General features: G+C 56.1%; 1 protein-coding gene across 1 annotated transcript in view; it reads right to left on the minus strand.

Moving 5' to 3' along the window:
* The window catches only part of EFCAB6 (EF-hand calcium binding domain 6), a 152,533-nt gene that overhangs the window by 107,458 nt on the left and 24,141 nt on the right, over positions 1-20,934 (minus strand). The window contains 1 exon segment of the mRNA XM_036019725.1: positions 10,279-10,345. Within this exon segment, the coding sequence (XP_035875618.1) occupies positions 10,279-10,345 (67 nt within the window).

Below are 20,934 nucleotides of genomic sequence, written 5' to 3' on the forward strand. Positions count from 1 at the left end.
GAGAGCCAGCTGCCTCTGAGCCTCCTGCAGGCGCCCCCGCCCCAGCGCCGGCTCCCCCAGTCACGCACCCCCATAGCCCCAGCTCCAGCCGGCAGAACCGTCCCATTCACGAGCACAGCTCGGTCTCTTCCCACTAAGGCAGGTCCCTGCCCTGCTGCCAAGCCCTAGACAATCTGACCACCTCCCCCGAAGACTGGTCAACCACACGCCCACCCTCCCCACCTCCCCCGGCTCTGGCTGCAGGCTCCCTGTTCTCTCTCTCACAGGAGAGTGTGCCCATCCACCGAGCTCTGCCAGGCTGGCGTCCTCTGCGGGCCAGCTCCCTGCCAGCCCTCCCTGGGCCGCCACCCCCGCCTGCGCCTTGGGCCTGCACTGAGGCACGCCCCCTCCCCTTCGTGACCGCTGGCTTCTTCCCGTTCCTCGGACCCTCTGTTTCCTCCTCCGAGAAACGGGAGTGAAGGAGGGCGCTGGACCAGCGTGTGAGAGGGGAAGTCCACTCGTGTGTCTCCGTGAACGGCGGTGTGACAGAACCGCTGGCTGGACCAAAGGCCGAGGACAGAGGTCCAAACCACCGGGAAAGCACACGCATGCCAGGAAACAGAAAGGGCGTGAACCAGCACCCCCCTTCCCCGCCCCATCCACCGCCCTGCTGCCCGGCCCAAGTTGACACGGGCAGCGAGAGGACAGCTCTGCATTGGGCGGGGTCCAGGGCATGACTGGGGCCTGGGTCGATGGACGTTTACCGAGTGGATGATGGTGGACAGACAGAAGGAAGATGGATAACGAGATGGACAGATGGACGGAGGGACTGACGGGGCGACCGCAGCATTCACGGGGGAGACGCTCTTGCAGGCCAGGCTGGCCCCGGTACAGGCAGGAGGGCGCATGCAGCGAGCGGACGGGCATCTCATTCCCAGCGGACGCAGCGACCCGCTCCGCACCTTCCCGGGGACGGGCTGGGAGCTCAGCACACACGGCAGGGCGGGCTGGGCGGATGAGAGCGGCCGGCACACCTACTGCCGGCGGGGACGGCGCGTGTGGTGCTCCGTGGATTACACAGAGACCGAGACAGGCAGCAGGTGCACTGCCCTGCTTCCAGGGGCTGCTCATCAGGCCAGGGGACCCGAGCGGCCTGAGGAGGAGGTGGGGCCTCCTCAGTAGGAACCCTAAGTTTGGAGGCCCGCAGGGCACTGCCCTGCCCCCGCCCCGTGTGCCCTGCTGGAGAGCAGCCTGTGCAGGGAGGACATGGGATAGGGGGGACACAGTGCAAGGGGACACGGTGTGGGGGGACACGGGGCGGGGGGACACGGGGCAGGGAGAAGGGCCCGCTCCCTTCCCCGCCCCTCACAGACCGGCCAGGGAGGGAGGGAAGAGGCCGAGCGGTGGGACCAGAGCAGGAGACTGCAGCGCGGGCCAGGCCAGCCTGTGCTGGCTCGTCTGCGCCAATGTGGCCGGAACGCCCGAGACCTGCCCCCGGCAGCCGTCCTCCAGGGACGGAGGAGGAGGCGGCGCGCTGGCGCCTGCTTGGGAACCAGCAGTGCGAGGCGAAGGCTCAGAGGGCTCCGTGTTTGTACCCCACCGAGTCTGGATGGTTCGATGAACTGCTAACAGTGGGTGTCATTATTACTCTGCGGTTCTTTGTTTAAAATTCTTTCTGCAGCACTTTGCGCTCCGGGAAGGAAAGCCGTGAGCCACATAAACAGGCCCGCCCAGGAGGCCGGGAAAGGCCGGAAAAGGCCTCGGGTCTCCCGAGGCCCACATTCCCCTCAGGGGGCACACCCCCTGCTGGGCCTGCCCCCCCACCCCACCCCCGCAGGAGGGCAAGCTTCTTCCCGCCGGAGCCCAGCCTCGCACAGTAACTTCGCCTCCCGCGGACAGCCGCACCCTCACCAGCCCCTCCGCTGTCCCCTGCTCGCCCTCACCCGAGCTGCCTCCTCTGCCCTGGCCTCGGGGGAAGGGGCCCGGGAGCGCCCCGCGCCTGCCTGCGGCCTGGCCCCCCCTCCCCCTCCCCCTCCCGCCCCAGCAGAGAGCTGGCGCCCTCCGGTCCGGGCGGGCCCGCAGCGGAACGCGGGCTCCCGCATCCACGGCTGTCACCCCGCACCTTCCTGTCACCGCAACCACTTTCATTGTTCGTTTAAGGAGCAAATTTTTCAAATGAAACCAGGAAAAAGGAGTTCTCGTACAATGAACACATCAATGCTCATTTTCCTTATTATTCTACTTTTGGCTATTTCGTATAAAATCTTTAATTAAAGTTTTTCTCTGGGATTGTCATCATCAGCGCGCAGGGCGGGCGGGCGGGCGGGGCGCCCGGCACAGCTGTGCAGCGCGAGCGCCACTCAGGGCGAAATGAACCGGAACGAGCGGCGGCGGCTGCCGTCCTCGGCGCCCGGCTCCGCGCTCGCCGCGGCGCGGCCCGCCCTGTCACTTTATATCGATTCCATCTGTTTACACTCCGCAGAGTATTGGCTTCCTACCGTGAACATTTCCTATTTACCAGCTGGCAGAGATGAGCCAAACCAGATAAGGAAAAATTAGAGTACATCCGGAAGCTCATCAACACAAACTTTCAATGGGGGGGGGGGCGTGTGGGAGGGGCGTGTGGGAGGGGCGCGGCTCACCGGCACCGAGGCTCCTTCGCCCCGCCCCCCCGCCCCACCCCGCCCCAGCCCAGGGGTCACTCTCCGTCCGGGGTGCTCGCCCCCGCAGGCCCAGGACTGCGCAGTCACCACTTACTGCTCACACGCGAACCCTGCCTTTACCAAGGCCTGAACGAGCTTACATAAAAAGGCGTCGAAACGAGACCATGAAAACAGAGAGCTGGCCAAAAAGGAGCTACGACGACGACCTCAAAGTCACGGTCGCTGCAACGGAGCAAAAATCCAGACGTCGGGTGTGGGGTTTCCTCGCAGCCACGGCGAGAAGGAAAACTTGCCATTCTGGGCCCCACAAGCCGCGTAAACCTTCCCCCACACTCGACTTTCATTTCTAAAGTGCGTATCTGCAACATACCATTTAAAGACTTTTTTAAAAACCCTCACTGGCAGATACGTGTTCAGGGAGAGAGAGAAAGGGGTGTGGGGGGAGGGAGAGAGAGAGAGAGAAGCACTGATGTGAGGGAAACACAGAATGGCTGCCTTCCACAGCACCCGCTCGGGAATCGAACCTGCAAACTTTTGGTGTGCAGGACGACGCTCCAACCAGCTGAGCCACCTGGCCAGGGCTTGAAGGCTTCTAATAGGAAACTTTATCTACCCATGGACCTTCTGACAATGCTAGAGAAATAAGCCCAAGTCTGAACACCTGAGGCCTTAAAAAGGTTGCCAGATCTAGAATGTTTCCCGTCTCTCCTCTCCGGCCAACCCAGGCCGCACTCCCAGAACAGGCTCCACCCCGGGCACTGCAGGCCGAGAACACAGGGCCCCCGTCACCCAGACCCCTGTGAGCCGGCCCACAGGGCAGGGCTGCGCCCAGGGGCGGGCGAGCCGATCACTTCCCGGGGACCCCACGTGTGCCCCCCCACACACACACACCAGAGGCGCTCGGCTAACGTAGGCTGACGTGACAGGTGACCGGCTCCTCCCGAGTCCCATCACAGGCACCCCTGTGGCCAGAGGGGGCTGCTCTGCTGGCACCTCCTTTCTCAGGCCCCTCCCCGGTCAGACACCTTCAAGGAGCCACGGCCACCACCCCCTCCACGGCCACACCACGCCGCATGCTTCAGGGTTGACCCACAGCCTTCCAGTTCGCCCCTCTCCTCCTCCAGCCTACCTTTCAAAACGGACGGGTCCCCTCCTGCCCGGAGAAACAGAGCCCTCCGCAGAATGGTCTCGGGGCAGCCTCCGCCGACCGTCTCCACTGCCCCCGCTTCCCCAGGGCCCCTCCTCACGCCAGACTGCAGCCCTGGAGGCGGCCTCGCCCGCACCCTCCACCCCGCCCTGGGCAGGGAACCGCCAGCCAGGGCCCAGCTGAAGCTCCCGGCTCGGCCTCTCTCGGGGAAGCCATTCCTGGCGGCTCCCAGGGCTGCGCGCGCCCCCTACGGAACTTCACTGACTCACCCGGGGACGTTCGGTGGGCGCGCCTCGGGTGGTGCCGGGGTGGGTGGTGCCGGGGTCTGCTCGAGGCGCCGAAGCCACAGCAGGGACCGAGGCAGAGGAGGCGCTCGCTCCGAGGAAACACCAGAAGCCTCAGCCCGTCTGATGTATTAAAAGACACACACAGAGCCCCTGGCTGGCGTAGCTCAGTGGATTGAGCGCAGGCTGGGAACCAAAGTGTCCCAGGTTCGATTCCCAGCCAGGGTACATTCCTGGGTTGCAGGCTAGAACCCCCAGCAACCACACATTGATTTTTCTCTCTCTCTCTCTCCCCCCCTTCCCTCTCTAAAAATAAATAAATAAAATCTTTAATAAATAAATAAATAAGTAAAATCTTAGGGGAAAAGAAAACAACACGCACAGTCTCAGACGGTGCACTCAAGGCATCTCCCTGCGGTGCCCTCCCCGGGGCGAGCGCCGTAAGCCAGGCCCCCGAAGGCCGGCCGTGGACCGGTGGGGCTGGAAGGGGTCTGACCGACATGGGGACGGTGACTCTGGGTGTCCTGCAGGACAGAGGGTAAGGGCCAGGTGGGGTTGTGGGGGAGGAGGGTGTTGACAAAGCCTGGGGCGGGGACAGGGGGGCAGTGGGGGTGGACAGAGGTGAAGTGTTTGGGACCGGTTTCAGGACACAACAGGCTGGACCAGACTGGAGCAGTGGAGGGGCCAGTAAGGGAGAGACAGGCCCCAAGGCCAGTCCTAGCTTTGCCCATGAACAACCCAGTGAATGCCGACCCATTTACTGAGACGGGGGCGAGGCCACGGGAGGTGGGTGAGGAGCACAGTCGAAGGCTGCGACTTGCCCTATTAACAGTGGGGAGCCCCGAACCCCAGAAACGTGGGCGCCCCCGGCACACGGCCCCCTGGTCCCTCCCCTCTGCAGCTTCAAACCGTAAACGACCGCACGCTACCGTGTGACGATGGTGCACAAGGGAATGCCTTGCCTCACGTCTGACCGCCTCCAAAGGCAAACCCCGATGTTCTGAGTAACCTCCGGCGTTGTGGGACGCTCACGTCGTATTTATTCCCACGGAGAATCTCAACAGTAACCCTGCGCACCGCCTCCCGGGTCACAGCCCGGGAGGAAGGGTCTGCGGAGGGTCATGGGCCGGGGTCACTCCGACGGCGCGTGGCGGGGCGAGTCCTAGCCTTGCGCCCGGCTCTCTGCCCCCGCCCTGCCTCAAACGTCCACCCCTGCGGTCCTATTTGTGCTGCCGGTCTGCTACGTACAGAAAGAACCTATTTTTTTTTTAAGGATAAACTGAAGTCTGAAATAATTACAAATTCTGATGTAATGGAATCTTTGCTTTAGTTTCCCGATGAAGCCTTTAGTAAATTAATAATAGAGCAACAAAAATAGTTTCTGGAGGGTGTTTTCAGCATCTTTTCTTTTTTTTAAATATAAAATGGCAAGTGGCTGTCTTGCCGTGCGACACTCGCTGGATCACAGCGCGAGCACGAGTCTGCGCTCGGGCGCACGCGGACGCACGCGAGCGAGCTGTGACATTATTAATCACTATGTTCAGCTGTGATTGATGGGCTTTTCGGCGGGGAGGGGCGAGTGCCTCAGATGCAATCTGTCCCAACAGCTCTGCGATATGCTAATATTTCCTTCGGATGAAAGAGGAGATGTGTTCAAATACCTGCTGTAAGAGGCAATTAATACCGAGAGCACCACGGCAGAGCTGCTGGGGGTGGGATTAGGAGAATATGGAGCTTGTGTGTCTCAGCGAACGGCCCCGTGCTGGGTCTGACGGTCTTTTCACCGGGCACACGGCCTGCACACCAGTACATCGGTCCACGCTCACGCAGTGTTACCATGCTAGGGTGTGTTCATAAAATGGTTGTGATTCCAGCAATTGTTTCTTTGTCCCCCGTCGAGTCATAATTTTGTAAATTTCTCTTTCAGAAAAACTCACCTATTTAAGAAAACGGATCCACCCATCACTTTCGTCTCTCCTGCACAAGGACATCACAGCCCACGCAAGCAGCTCAGCGCCCTCAGCACCTCCTAGCTGCCTCTGAAATGACGCCGGCTGTGTCGGCGGAGCCACAAGGCACCAGGCAAGCCCGTGAAACCCGTGCCGGATGACCGGCCGGCCGTGCCTTGCGGCCGGGCAGACGGGACGTTCTGACACGGCGGCGCCCAGGCTGGAAGCAGCCGCCCTGAGTTGGGCGGCGGCAAGCTACGGCAGCAAACAGCCTGGGGCATGAGGTGTGTTTGTTTAATCTTTCTCTCTCCTGTCTGTAACCGAATTACACTCTGGAACTCCAGCCTTCACTTAGGAAGGACCTTTCTGTGTGTGGGGGGGGGGGGGGGCGTCACGACATTCCCCAACGCCCGCTGTGGGCTCAGGGAGGCCAGCTACGCTTCCTGTCCCCCCAGACCCCGGGCACGGCTGCAGGGAGCACGCAGCCGGCGAGGTGAGGTCTCCCTCCTTGGCCGGGCTCTCCTTTCGCTGCCACCCAACTCTCACGTGGGGAGTCGACCACAGACAAACGGGATAAAAAGGTGACACACAGCAGCTCAGCTTCAGTCCTCTCTGTCCTGAAGAAGGTGAAGACCCACGTCTCAGGCCTCCGGCCGGCCACCACTCCCGGCTGCAGCTGGGCCCTCAGGGCAGGCGGGGAGCCTGAGACTGGGGAGTCGGGGAGACGGGGAGGGCAGGACGCTGGAGGCAGAGGAGGAAGGGAGCCTCCCGAGGGCCCACGCAAGCCGACGCTACGTGGATGAAAGCCGGCCCTGCAGCCGGAGCACAGGCCTCCCTGCATCCACATGACCACAGCGGAGAGAGGTCGCCGTCCCGCCCGCAGGCAGGGTGCTCGGGCGCACGTGCTGCCTGCAGCGTGAGCAGCCCCGAGAGGCAGGGCCGCCGGCGGACCAGGGTGAGGACTCGGAGCCCCGCTGCCGGGGCGGCCACTGCGGCCATGTGCCCGAGTCCAGGCCGCTGAGCCCCCGCCCAGGTTCCCTCCTGTCGGTGCAGGGAGACGACGGCACCTGCCTCGTGGGCTCCTCCTGGGAGCCACGTGACGCAGGGAGGCACCTGGAACGGCCTCTGCGAAGTGCTCGGTGCCAGCTGCTGTCCTCACTAGAGCTGGCGAAACCCAAGATCCCCTGTGCGTCCGGAGGACGGAGGCCCGGCCAGCCCCGCAAGAGCCTTTTCCCAGGCGGCCGAAGCAGGCACTGCGGGCTGTCTTCCCTGAATCCACTCGCCGGGACCCTCCAGGTCCCCTTTTTCCCAGAGAGCCACCTCTGGGGCCACAGGCTTTGGGGAGGGAGCCCAGCTGCTGCACCCCAGGGACAACCCGCCACCGGAGGCTGATTCGGCTGCGGAACCTAATTCCAGGCTGTGGGTGGCGGGGAGAGGCCTCCCCGTGTTTGTGAAGGGTCACGCTGGGAGGGCAGAGCACGCTGGACAGAACTTGACATTGCAGAATACACAGATCCGGCCGGGCTGGCCACGTGCTCATGACCAACGGAGACGCGAGTCCGGGACTCTGGGTCTGCACGCCCTCCTGACTCCTCCCGGATGCGCCGAGACCTTCTTCTCGGACTCAGCTGGTTCCGCCGGGGTTCTCGTGTCTCACAGGCTGGAACCACAGAACGCCTCGGAAGGAGGCTGGGGGGAGCCACCTGGTGGCGGGTAGAGCCCACCACGGACGGAGTTTCAGTGGCTGCTGAGAACTGGCCTCCCTGGGGGGGCAGGGGGTCTAACACTCTCTCTCACTCATACATCTCACTGCCCTGAAGTAGTCGGGGCAGGACGGCGGAGACCTGCCCAGAGCTCCCCGTGCAGACGGAGCGGCCGGCGTGCCGGTTCCCACCGAGTCCCTCCCCCTCCTACAGGCCTGGGAAAGCAGAGGACCTGGGGACCAGAGTCCCCGCTACCCGTCTAGTCAAAGGCGTGGAGGAGGAGCCAAAGGAAAGAAAGCACAGTCAGGTCTGTGACCGAGTGACACACCAGGGCCAAAAGGGCGAGGGCGCGTGAAGCCCGGAGGGGAACCTGCGTGCAGGTGACCGGGGACCAGGCCAGCCAAAGCCTGGACACAACTCCCTGAGCACCCCACAGGCTTCCAGAGCTTCGTCTGCCCCCAGATCCAGGGCCCCAGGGGGCTCACACAGCAGCCCCCTCCTGCACAGCTCCAGGGGTGGCAGGGCCTGGAGAGCACACCCTCCTCCCCCCGCGGGGGGCGGGGGGGGGGGGAGAGATGAGCAGACCCAGAGCTGCAGGGCTCGGCAGGGGAGCGAGCTCGACCTGGAACCCGTGTCGGAGGGTCTCCGTGCGCATGAGGAAGGGAGGGGATGAGGACAACGTAAAAAAAAACAAGCAAACTGGGGCTCGGTCAGTTTGCGGGGCCAACTGCTCATTCTCTGTTGGCCTAGAAAGGCGAGACCACCCCTGCACTTAGCGGAGGCCGGCTCCCATCCCTCAGAGACATTCACACGGTTCTGGGCTCCAGCGAGCCCCGGGGCTGCCATTCAAACAGAACACGCAGCACCCTTCCACTCCCGGACCACGGAGGCCCCCACGTCCGTGCCTGGACCAGCTGTAGGACCCGAGTCTGACCTCGGGGTGTGCTGCTGCGCACGGCAGGCAGTCGGGGAGCGTGCTGGGTCTGTTCTGCTCCCACTGGGGTGGCTGCGAGCGGGGGACGCACCCGTACTTTCCAGGAAGCTGCAGTGACCGTCCTCGCCTTGGCTGCGCCGCCAGGTCTTCCAGGCCCTCGCTGCCCGGCATTTCCAAGCCACACGGCAGCACGCCAGGGTGGGTGCTACCACCCCCTCTGATGGATGAAGAGAGCCAATGGCAAGGACTTGCCCGAGGCCACCTGGCTGGGAAGTGGCAGCGCCCAGGGCAGAAACCCGGGTCTGGCCAGGTCCCCCGGCCAGTCTGGTGCCACTGCGCCTGCCCGTCCATCCAGGGCTGCGGTTGTGGGTAGGACCCAGCCGCAGCTCCCGCTGGCCTGAATGCACAGGTCCCCAGGACATCAATCCCCGCTCCCCCGCCTTCTACTGTCACCGTCTGGTTCGCACCAGGAGCTACAGGAAAGCCGCACGGTTTCAACTGCCGCTCCCCCCACTGGAGGGCTGCTCCCACCCAGGGGATCAGCGGGAGGGGCCGGGGAGGGGCCAGGTGGGAGGCCGCCCGCTCGGCTTTCCTCCCCCGAGCCCTGTTTTCGGTCATTCCGAGTCCCACCGCCGCCGCCCACTGCACACCGACCGTGAGGCGGCACCACTGACCGGAAGCAGGGTTCGCGTTGGCAGGGCTGTCGCGCACGGCGGGCTTCCCCAGGAGAAGCTCCCGTAGCGGTGGTTATGAAAAGGCAAACGATGCAAACCCTCCAGAACATCCATCCCGTGGGCATTCCTCACGGGGCAACACGTGGGCCGTGACGGAGGACGCGCACACTCGGGGCCCCACTCCCACCAGTGTCGGCGACGGGCTTCCTGGGAGCGCGTGGTGCTCGCACACCCGCGCCCTCGTGGTCACAGCGTCAGCCGGGAGAATCCAGACCAACATTCTGTGGGTTTCTGGCTCGTTTGGATTTTCAAAAGTATGAAAATCTCGGAAGAGTTCAGGAAGGAAAGACAACGTGTCCGGTTTCAAACACATCGCCTCGAGTAAATCAGGCCGGGACCCTCGGCTGCTCTCGGGAGGGACAGGTCCCGATGCCGGACCGCGTGAGCACCGCCCCCCCTCCAAGAGCGGCGCGGGCCCTGGCGTCCCACCCCGGGCGGCACACAGGGCAGCTCCAGCGGCTGAGCGGCTCGGTCCTGCCGCACCACAGGTCCCTCACTGTGCGTGCGGCTGCCTTGGTGTTCTGCCCGCTGCACCCGGTCGGCATGTACTGCCGGAGGGCAGCGCTTCTCTCCGGTCACAGAAAACCCCGCTTCCCCGTGAGACCAAACGGCAAGGGCAGCCCTACGCACAGTGACCGGAGGTCAGCACCGAAACGATTGCGATTCCGGGGCCCCTGGGGTGCCCGTGACCAGCAGCTGCCGTCGGAGGGGGCTGCAGCCACCTGGGCGCCGGCGTTCACGCGGGCTGGCGAGGGCCCTGCTCAGCCAGACCACTCTGACACGAGACCACCGACGGCAGGACGTGGCCCGGCCCGCATCGTCTGCCTTCAAGAACAAGGGCTTCCGGCGGAGGGCGGGGGACAAGAATGCTGAAAGCCCTCTCACCTTTTCTCCTACTTGGAGTTCCAGTTCTTTCAGGGTCCGACAGCCCCTCACTTCATGTCTGCTGTCCCTGAAAATCAGGAGTAAAAACTGTTAAAATGTTCTAACCAAGTAAATAAACATTCACGCAGGACATTCAGAGATCCCAACGATCGGGATTTCTAAAGTACGTATTTTTAAACACAACGTGTTTCTTACGCACAACCATCTGCCAGGAGCATGACCCTGGGCTGCTCACTGACCCCCTCCCCGCCTCGGTGTCCGGTCTGCGACACTGACCCCTCCTCCGGAGGGCGGACGGCCCTGGAGCAACCAGGGGCTGCACCCAGTGAGCACGCCTGGGGCCAGGCCTCCCCTCATTCCCCGCTCAGGGCCGCTCTGCGGGTTAGGGGCCGTCTTCTTCCCGCGTACGGAAGAGACTGAGGGGCCGACGGTCGCCCGTGAAGACGTGGAGGAGCCCGGGGCAGACCCTGGTGGTCTGGCTCCCGGGCCCACCCCCACCCCCTCTGCTGCGGCACTGTGTCCCGACCCCTCGGTCCCCCGTCCGCGCTGTGGCGCACCCCAGCCACTCGCTGGGACTTGCGGGTGGGTGTGTGTCTGTGCCATGCCTCGGTCCTTCGGGTTTACTAACTGCATTCGAGGCTGCGCTGGCCCTGAGGCAGCTGCGCGGAGACCCCTGGAGAGCCCCTCTTGGGGACACGCTGGGAGGGCTGCTGTGGGCACGAGGAACAAGAGGGGCGTGCTGCTCCTCGGGTCACACAGCTCAGCCCGCCACCGACGCCCAGGCCTGGGGCCGCCGTGCAGCCCGGGACACCGTTTCCAGTCTCAGACACACTTAGCGCCGGTGACAGCGGCAGACGGAACACACACAGATGAGTGGCGTGGGCCGCGACCACCACGGGAGCCCTGAAGGGAAGCGCGGCGCACAGGGAGCGAGATGGCGGACCAGGGGGAGCTGAAACAGCTCTTCTTGATGCAAACAGCCAGACCCGCAAGCTCAGGAGCCCGGAGCCAGGAGCTGTCCCCCAGGGGGAGACACTCTGGGGGCCAGGCAGAGGCAGCACACCCCTGTGGCGGGACGCCCAGCGGGGACAGGCGGAGGGACACAATGAGCAGGAGCCAGAGGCAGGCGCCAGCCCTGCGGTGCTGGGGGCCACGGCGAGGAGTCCGGACTCCAGGCGAGGGAAGGGGCAAGCCATCGGGACACTTCAGGCAAAAATGAACCTCGTTTTACCCAGGAGGACACAGGCTCAGAGGGGTTAGGTGGCCTGCCCAAGCTGAAGACGGCACCTTGTCAGGAATCCAGTCTTACGTTCTGTTAAATGCCGTATTTTAATAGTTTTTTTTTAAGATTTTATTTAAAGCCCTGGCTGGCGTAGCTCAGTGGATTGAGCACGGGCTGCGAACCAAAGCATCACAGGTTCGATTCCCAGTCAGGGCACATGCCTGGGTTGCAGGCCATGGCCCCCAGCAACTGCACATTGATGTTTCTCTCTTTCCCCCTCCCTTCCCTCTCTAAAAATTAATAAGTAAAATCTTAAAAAAAAGGATTTTATTTAAATCCCTGGCTAGTGTAGCTCAGTGGATTGAGTGCAGGCTGTGAACCAAAGTATCGCAGTGTCTTGAAAGATTTTATTTTATTTATTTTTAAAGAGGGAAAGGGAGGGAGAAAGAGGGGGAGAGAAACATCATTGTTTGGTTGTCTCTTATGTGGCCCCCACTAGGGACCTGGCCCGCAACCCAGGCGTGTGCCCTGACTGGGAATTGAACCTGCGATGCTTTGGTTTGCAGCCCACACTCAGTCCACTGAGCTATGCCAGCCAGGGCTATATGTTAATTGCCACGCCCTCTTCCAACCATGTTTTTTAACAAGGTCTGAACGTGGAAAGAGGGCATTCAAGGAATCCATCTTCCTGGAAGAGAGCGTGGCATACAAAGGGGGGCGGTAATTTTTCTGGGGACTGCTTTTAATAATTTCCTTGCTAATATTAATCATGGCCTTACTTTGTACCCTGATTCCCATAAGAACAGACCATGAGGAGAAAGAGGCTCGAAGGGAGTCAGTGATCGATTTTGAGGGTTATTCTGAAGGGACAACTAGTTCTCCCCAGACTACTGAATCATGCCCAGATTGTTTTAAGTCAAGTGTTTATAAACCTGAGGAAGAAATTATCCCTGATTGTTCCCATAAAATAATTCATAAATCAGTTACAATAGGTTGAATTATTGGCGGACTTTCCCATGCCTGTTCCTTACCCATAGATACAAAGAGTCTTTCTAGAAAACAAGAAAAAAACTATACAGACGCTTACCCACAGCCCAGGGATACCCCTGGGTAGCATATTAGATTATTGGCAAATTATGGTATCCCCCAAGAGGAGTTAATAGTCTGTAGAGGGTTCCAGATCCCCCATTGCCTTATACAGGAGCATGTAATGAAGGTGACATTAGAATGGTCAATTAGGATGAAGTTCAAGTGTTTTATAATAGTCTAAATTTCATGGAAAGGCTAGCTCGAAGCAGACCTCCCTGGTGTTTATTAACTAAGAAATAAAAAGAGTTTATTGTAGCTGAATTTCCTGTTTATCTCTCCTTACCTGTTTGTTTTGGTGATTAAAAGGTGGTGGGATTGTTAGATACCTGTATCTCAGGTTTATTGATTTGCATAATTCCAATGAAGTTGTATAAAATAATTTCCTGACCAGAGAATAAAATCCCCTCTAATGAAATAGCCCCTGAGTGTCTAAAAGTTGTTGGAGTAACAGCCCCGCCTTTACCTTGAATAGGAATATATATCAAGTAGAATTAGACACACAAAGAAATAAGAAAAGCTGGTTAACCATTATAAATTAAGCATGTAGAAACAGTTACCAGGGAGTTAGAGTCCATGGTACATAGAGAAATATCTTAGACAGAAAAGATAAATAGGTAAGTTAAACATCACAAAGGCCTTATAATAAATTTCCTATAACCTCTGTTCAATTTACCATGTCCTTTTGCCCCATGATAAATTCTGAGAATTTTAATAAACAATAAGACATTCAAACTCTGTACGTACAGCTATTTCTAATTGTCTGATTTATGGCTCTCATGGTTATAATAATCTTTGTTTAATATAACTGAATCTATGGGAATTTTTGTATTTTTCCTGGTTACCTTTGTATTAATTTTTTTCTGCTTTACCTAATCGCAAATGTCAATCACTGCTAAAAATAAAAGTATAAAAACCTGCTTGTACTTGCAATAAACGGAACAGAGCATCACTGTCCTCTGAGGCGTGTTGTCGTCTGTCTCCCATCCCCGACGCCTCACCCGCCTTTCAGGAACCCCTGGACCTAGCTGCGGCTGGACCACGGCAGTTAATAGTTTTAATCATGTGTGAAATAGAAAACACTATCGGTAGTGTGTTTCGCAGGCACAGGATAAAACTCGGACAGAGGCCTGTGTGCGCACCATCAGCAGAAGAGGTGCCGCAGGGCTTGTACCTGGCCGGCTGGCTCTCCGCACTGACCTACCCTTCCCCACAGCAGCGGGTGATGGCCGCCAGCCGCCTCGCACGGGGCTCCACCTGTCCACCTGCCGGCCGGCCCAGGCCCCTGCTCTCCACGGGGTCTTCCCTGATCCTCGCCACCCCAAACTCCCTCTCAGTGTCCGCTTCCGGGGATGGTCCACGGTCTGATGTTAAGCTACTGCCATCGGCTTTCTTTGGTGTTCATTGGAATGGTATTGTTTAAAGCCCTTTCACTTTAACCATTCTACAAACACACTTTGGTGTTCCTCTCAGCAAATTTTACCATTTGTTACCTAGTCAACCTTTGCGCTAAAAGTGGAACATTTATTATAATTACTGATACATTTAGGTTTTCCGTTTGCCCTGCCCCCTTCACCCCTTCTTTTGGGTTGGTTAATCCTATTATTATCATTCTGTTGCTTTGCTTCTGTAAGTGTGTGAGTTACTCGGTTTTTAATCTTTTAACAGTTGCTCTGGAAATTGCAACCTGCATACTTTTCAGAGTCTAAGTGAATCAAAACTTGTATCTTCCTACCGGACCAGGTAACAGCTCTAGAGCACTGGATTCCAGCCCCTCCTCTCAACTGCAATATCACCACGATCTTGTATGTTACTCTCATTCAGTTTTTAAATTCCGGGAGCATCGTCATTTCCCACGGTTGTTAGTAGTGCTTCCCGTAGTCAGCTGATTAGCTCAGGGTTCACCACGCTCCTGCTGCCGTCTGTGGTCCTCCTTCCCCCTTCTGTCACCTCCAACCTTCTGCCTGGATCAGGTCCTTCTACTCGGAATCCGACCGACCGGCGCACTGCTGTCCAGGGCTGGCAGGGGCAGACTGCGTTTGAGTGAGCAGGTCTTCATTTCGGTGCCAGGAATGCTGAAAGACAGTTTCATCAGCTGCACGATGAAACTAGGGGCTCTCTTTTGACACATCGGAGTGAGTAAACCACTCTCTCCTGGCCTCCTTTGTTACTGCTCAGAAGTCGCTTTTGTCTAAATGCTGACATTTGGCTTTGGCTTTGGGGTCCTGTCTCTGCTCCTGCTTTTAATCCTGCTTGAGATTTGGCTTCTTGAAACTTCAGGGGACTGTCTTTCATCGGTTCTGGAAAGTTCTCAGCCACTGTTCCTTGGGATATTATCCCCACCCCGTCTCTCACCCCTCTCTTCCCAGAATTCCTAGTACCTCCTCTGCATCGCTGCGCCGCCTTCCGGCTAATGTTTTCTGACCATTCTCTGAGGTCACTTATTTCTTCAGCTGTGTGTAATCTGCTCATTAAATTCCTTGGGCTTCAAACTGCTATTATGAAACATAACCCGCTTGCAGAGAAGTACACACAGCCACATGCAAAGTTTAACAATTACCCAAATGAAGAATCAAAGCCAAGTTCAAAAAGGCTCCCCCCCCGCTGCCACCATCCTCTCTAGTTGTGATGTTTCGCCTCCTCCTGGGAGTACCTGCTCTCCTAGTATGGAAGATGCCATTTTCTTTCATTTGTTTAAAATTTTACCACCTAGGTATGCATCCCCCCAAAATACAGTTCAACGTGTCTTTTTGGAATGCCATGTGAACAGGAGATGCTTTTGTTTCTTGCTCCTTCACTCAATCTTATGTCCATGAGATTCATTCGGGTTGCTGACTACAGGTGTTTTCATTGCGGTTTTTCCATTTCTTCAACACACATGTGGTAAGCACCTACTATGTGCCAAACACTGCGCCAGGGGCTTGGGACTCACCGAACAATAGAACTGATAAAGGCCCCCTCGCGGAGCCCAAGTTCTAGATGGAGGTCACACGGAGTGCTGACCTGCAGGGTGTGGCAGAGCGGCCTGCAGGGGAAGAGCTGCCGAGGGGACAACCTGCCAAAGGCCCCGAGTCAGTGACTCCAAGGCAGTCTTGGGCTTGAGTACAGGGGACGGAGGGGAGCAGCAGAGTCCCCACTGGCTGGGGGGACAGACCACAGAGGGCCACCTGGGTCCCATTCCTTCTGCCTTCGGCGTATCTTTTAGGCTCTCCTTTGGTCAAGGTCTGCAGAAGATAAACAGTCTTTATCTGGAAAGGTTTTTATTTTACTCTTAGTCTTTATTTTTTAATGTTTCTCATTCATTTGATCATGTCTTTAATCTTCCAAAATTCAAGCAAGCTGTCCAAATTGAAGTGACCCCCTAAAAGCATACAAGTTCAAAGTGATGATATGCAGACGGCTTCTTCCGTATGGGTCCCCTTTCCGGAGTTTCTCGGCAGCAAGCAATCTTCCTCCTCCCAAACCCTGCTTCTCGGGGCCCAGGGCCTTGCCTCCCTTCTTCTTTGTCACAGCCTACCTGCTGGATCAGCTCCACACCTGCTCTGTCCACTAACGCCCCAAAGGCTGATGCACGGTCTTGGTGAGCCAACTCAGCTTCGACACACTTCTCAGGCTCTTCAGTAAGTTCTTCTTCGGACCTGTGGGTGGCTCTTCTGTGTGGTGCCTGGAAAGCTTTCCCAAAGTCCTCCTAAGGTGCTGTGATTATCTTGGACATTGACGGTTGTAGTTGTGCTTCAAGGAGGTGGCTTTGTGCCAAGTGCCACGTGGATTATGGAATACGCAGAAGACATCAGTCGATATGCAGAAATGTCCTACATATCCATCAGGGAAAAAAAAAAGGTTCAATCTGACTTCCGGCCAAGATGGAGGCATAGGTAGATACACTTTGCCTCCTTGCACAAACAAAAGAAGGACAACGACAAATTTAAAAACAAAAAATAACCAGAGCTGCCAGAAAATCAAACTCTATGGAAGTCTGACAACCAAGGAGTTAAAGAAACATTCATCCAGACCGGTAGGAGGAGCAGAGACGGGCAGCCAGGGCGGAGAGGACGCACGGCAAGGCGGCTGGAGGACCAGGCAAGGCAGGTGGCTGGTGGAGCAGGCGGTCCCACATCTGCATGGAGGGAATCTGGAGGAACAACCTGGGGGTGAGAGAGACCCACAACCAGGGTCCCAGTGCAGGGAAATGAAGCCTCAAACCTCTGGCTGAAAACACCTGTGGGGGTTGTGGTGGCGAAAGAAACTCCCGGCCTCACAGGAGAGTTCGTTGGAGGGGCCCACAAGATCCTACAATGTACCCAAACCCACCTGCCCAGGAATCAGCACCGGAAGGGCACAATTTGCTTGTGGTTAGTGGAGGAAGTGACTGAAAGCCAGCCGAGAGCTGAGCAAGCAGGACTGTCCCCTCTCAGACCCCTCCCCCACAGACAGCACCACAACACAGCATTGTGGGATGCCCCGCCCTGGTGAGCACCTAAGGCTCTGCCCCTTACTACGTAACAGGCTCACCAAGACAAAAAATATGGCCCAAATGAAAGAACAAATCAAAGTACCAAGAAAAATAGAACTAACTGATGAAGACATAACCAACCTATCAGCACAGTTCAAAACACTGGTAATCAGGATGCTCACGGAATTGGTTGAATATGGTCACGAAATAGAGGAAGTGAAGGCTATGAAAAGTGAAATAAAGGAAAATGTACAGGGAACCAAGAGTGACGGGAAGGAAACTGGGACTCAAATCAACAATTTGAACCAGAAGAAAAAAATAAACATTCAGCCAGAACAGAATAAAGAAACAAGAATTAAAAAAAAAATGAGGAGAGGCTAAGAAACCTCCAGGACATCTTTAAATGTTCCAACATCCAAATTGTATGGGTGCCAAAAGGATAAGAGGAAGAGCAAGAAGTTGAAAACTTATTTGAAAAAAATAATGAAGGAGAACTTCCCCAATCTGGCAAAGGAAATAGACTTCCAGGAAGTCCAAGAAGCTGAGAGTCCCAAAAGAAGCTGGACCCAAGGAAGCACACACCAAGGTACATCACAATTACATTACCCAAGATGAAAGATAAGGAGAGAATCTTAAAAGCAGCAAAAGAAAAGGAGACAGTTACATACAAATGAGTTCCCATAAGACTATCAGCTGATTTCTCAGAAGAAACCTTGCAGGTAAGAAGGTGCTGGAAAGAAGTATTCCAAGTCATGAAAGACAAGGACCCACATCCAAGATGACTCTATCCAGCAAAGCTCTCATTTAGAATGAAGAGCAGATAAAGTGCTTCCCAGATAAGGTCAAGTTAAAGGAGTTCATCATCACCAAGCCCTTATTTTATGAAATGTGAAAGGGATTTATCTAAGAAAAAGATGACCAAAAATATGAACAGTAAAATGACAAACTCACAACTATCAATAACTGAACCTAAAAAACAAAAACAAGCTAAGCAAACAACCAGAACAGGAACAGAATCATGAAAATGGAGATCGCATGGAGGGTTATCAGTGGGGGAGTGGGATGGGGCGAGAGGGGGGAAGGTACAGGGAATAAGAAGCATAAATGGTAGGTACACAATAGACAGGGGGAGGGTAAGAACAGAATGGGAAATGGAGCAGCCAAAGAACTTACATGTACGACCCACGGACGTGAACTAGGGTGGGGGGATGCTGGTGGGAAAAGTTGCAGGGCAAAGGGGGATAATGGGGAGAAAAAATGGGACAACTGTGACAGCATGATCAATAAAATACAATTTCAAAAAGGCTCAATTTATTAAGTAGAATAATCCCTTTGATGCTTCTGAGGGTCGATGATGACACCACCATCACCACAAATGACGGGAGGCCCTCCCCACTAGGTATGACAGTAGTTCCCCTCTCGCCCTTGCCGGCTGTCGTGCACTCAGAGCAACAGAAGTTTTCGTGGCATTCCAGGTCTTAAATGTCTTTAACAAGCGAAACATCCTCTCCAAGCTTCACGTGCCTTCCCACTGAACCAGCCACTCTCGGACATTCCCGGAGGACTCTCCCGTGTGGGGAGGGCAGCAGTGCCAGCTGGTACCACGGGACCTCCCCACCCGTGTTCCCGGGAGTGAAGCGCTGGGACCCGCATCAGTCCTGCCGCCACCGATTCAGGGAACCTGAGCCGCAGCTCTGTCAGTGTCCTGAGGCCCAGCCCAGCCTCGTGACCCGGTAATTCTCGGACTGCAAAGGCTGCCCGTTGTTTTTATGCAAGTCGGTCTGAAAAAAGTACGGGAGATCTCGTTGACAGGTAACCTTCCACACACACCTTGGGCCAAGGGGGCAGCTAGTTCCCCCTTTTCCAAATACCCATTATCAGCGGACGAGCGTAACTGTGGCGAGAAGAGAAGGTTCTAGGGATTCCCAAAGAAAAGGCTCATTCCTATTCTTACAAACAGCAGAGAATCTGACAGTGGCAAACGCTTCATTTCAGCACGCGGAAGAGATGTTTCCCCACTGTCTTTTCCACCTCTCCTCGTCACCGCTCAACTCAGTGTCGGTCTGTCCCTCCCTGAAATCAATTCGCTGCTTCTTCTCCAAGTGTCTAAGAGCTCCCCTCCGACTTTGACATTCTGTAGTTTCACTGTGATGGGTCTCGGCACTTCTTTTTGTTGTCTCGCTTGATATTCTCAGCCACTATCTTTCCAAGTATCACCTCTGTCCCGATCTCTCTCATGTATCGATAAATCCAACGAGAAGCACATCAGGCCTCCTCTCCCCCTCCTCCCGTGTCTTATTCCCCCTCCACATTCCGCATCGTCGTCTTCCCGCGCTGCGTGCTGGGCAACTTCTCCGGGTCGGTCTTCCGCTGCACTGACGCTCTTCGCGGCTGTGTGCAACCCGCTGTGTCCGCCCGTCTGATGAGGTGTACAGCCACCGTGACGGCAGCTTTCAGGGCCAGAAGTTTCATTTTGTACTTCTTCAAATCTTTGTTTTTACTACCTATTCTTCCGTATGTATGTATTGAATCCATTCTTTCCTTCCTTGAATCATTAAAACACTACTTTTAGATTCTGTTTCTGGTACTCTGCTGGCTATTGTTTCTACCGGTTTTAAGTCTGGGTTGTTTGTCTCTTCGTGTGTTTTCAAGGTGTTCTTTTGTGCTCCGATGTTACCTGCTTGGTACTTCATCCGTGGAAACTCTTGGAGGGCTGGGTTGGAGACGCACTCCTCACAGAAGGGCGTACCCAGTTCCGGGCCGGTTTTACGTAAATCCCTTGCCTGAGGCTTTTCAAGACACGGACAGCACTACTGCAGGCACACTCCGGCGTGGACACCAACCTGCAATTACCATCTGTCCCTGTTCACCCAGCGCCAGTGTTCAAACAGGTGTGTTCCTGTGGGCCTTCTGCGGTGCCCTCCTTCCCGGGGGTACAGGTGTCCGAACTCTGTGTGCACTGACCTTCTCTTAGGCTCTGCCCCCTGGGGCACCCCTCTCGGCTTCGTCTCTCGTCCCCTTCCTTCCAAAGAGCCAACAAAACCCACACACAAATTCACCAGGACTTGGCCAATACCCTCGAGGTAAGAATTGGCTTTCTAGAAAACTCACCTCTTTGGATCCCAATTTTCACTGCACATTTGGCCTCTGAGGGTTACTAGCTTTCTTACCAACTCAGTAACGCATTAAAGTATTTTACCTTTTACCCGGGATTTTAGCTGTTTTCAGCGGAAGTGCTGTTCATGAACATATGCTACCACAGTACTAGAAAGAGAAGCCCCCGTTAACTGTAATGCATCATCTTAACAAGTAGAATTCAGCTTCTCTTCTCAGTAAGTCAGAAGTCTTTCCAATTTAGTTTAAATATTTAGCCTTTCTTGTGTAAGGAGGAACTACCGCTTTTAATTTCAAATTAATTATTAGACTGATGTTTCAAAATTTAAATACAAAGAACCCTCCTGCTTTCTGTGTTTACAGTTGTTTAGCTTTCTCAACAAAGAATGTGAAATTAAGTTACTATCCACGCATCAAGGGTGCCCCTAGAGGAGATGGTTTTAGGTCAAGGGCATAAACACTCAGTCTATAAACGCAGTCCACAGCACGTCGTTCTTTTGGATGGCCCTGGAGACCACCGCAGTCCCCCGCCTCCTGAGCAGTAACCAGACACAGCACAGGGAAGGCCCGGACCAAGTACTTGTTGGAACGTCTGTACTAATTCTGACCTTTTTTTAACTGTGGTAAAAAGCAAACAAGCAAAAAACACACATCATCTACCATCTTGACCATTTTTTAAAGTACAGTTTATTATGTTAAGTAAATTCACATTGTTGCATAACAGGTCACCAGAACATCGTCATCTCACTAAATGGAAACGCTATGCCCACTGGACCGCAGC

The sequence above is a fragment of the Phyllostomus discolor genome, chromosome 2, assembly GCF_004126475.2.
Source record: "Phyllostomus discolor isolate MPI-MPIP mPhyDis1 chromosome 2, mPhyDis1.pri.v3, whole genome shotgun sequence".
In the NCBI taxonomy this organism is placed as follows: Eukaryota; Metazoa; Chordata; class Mammalia; order Chiroptera; family Phyllostomidae; genus Phyllostomus; species Phyllostomus discolor.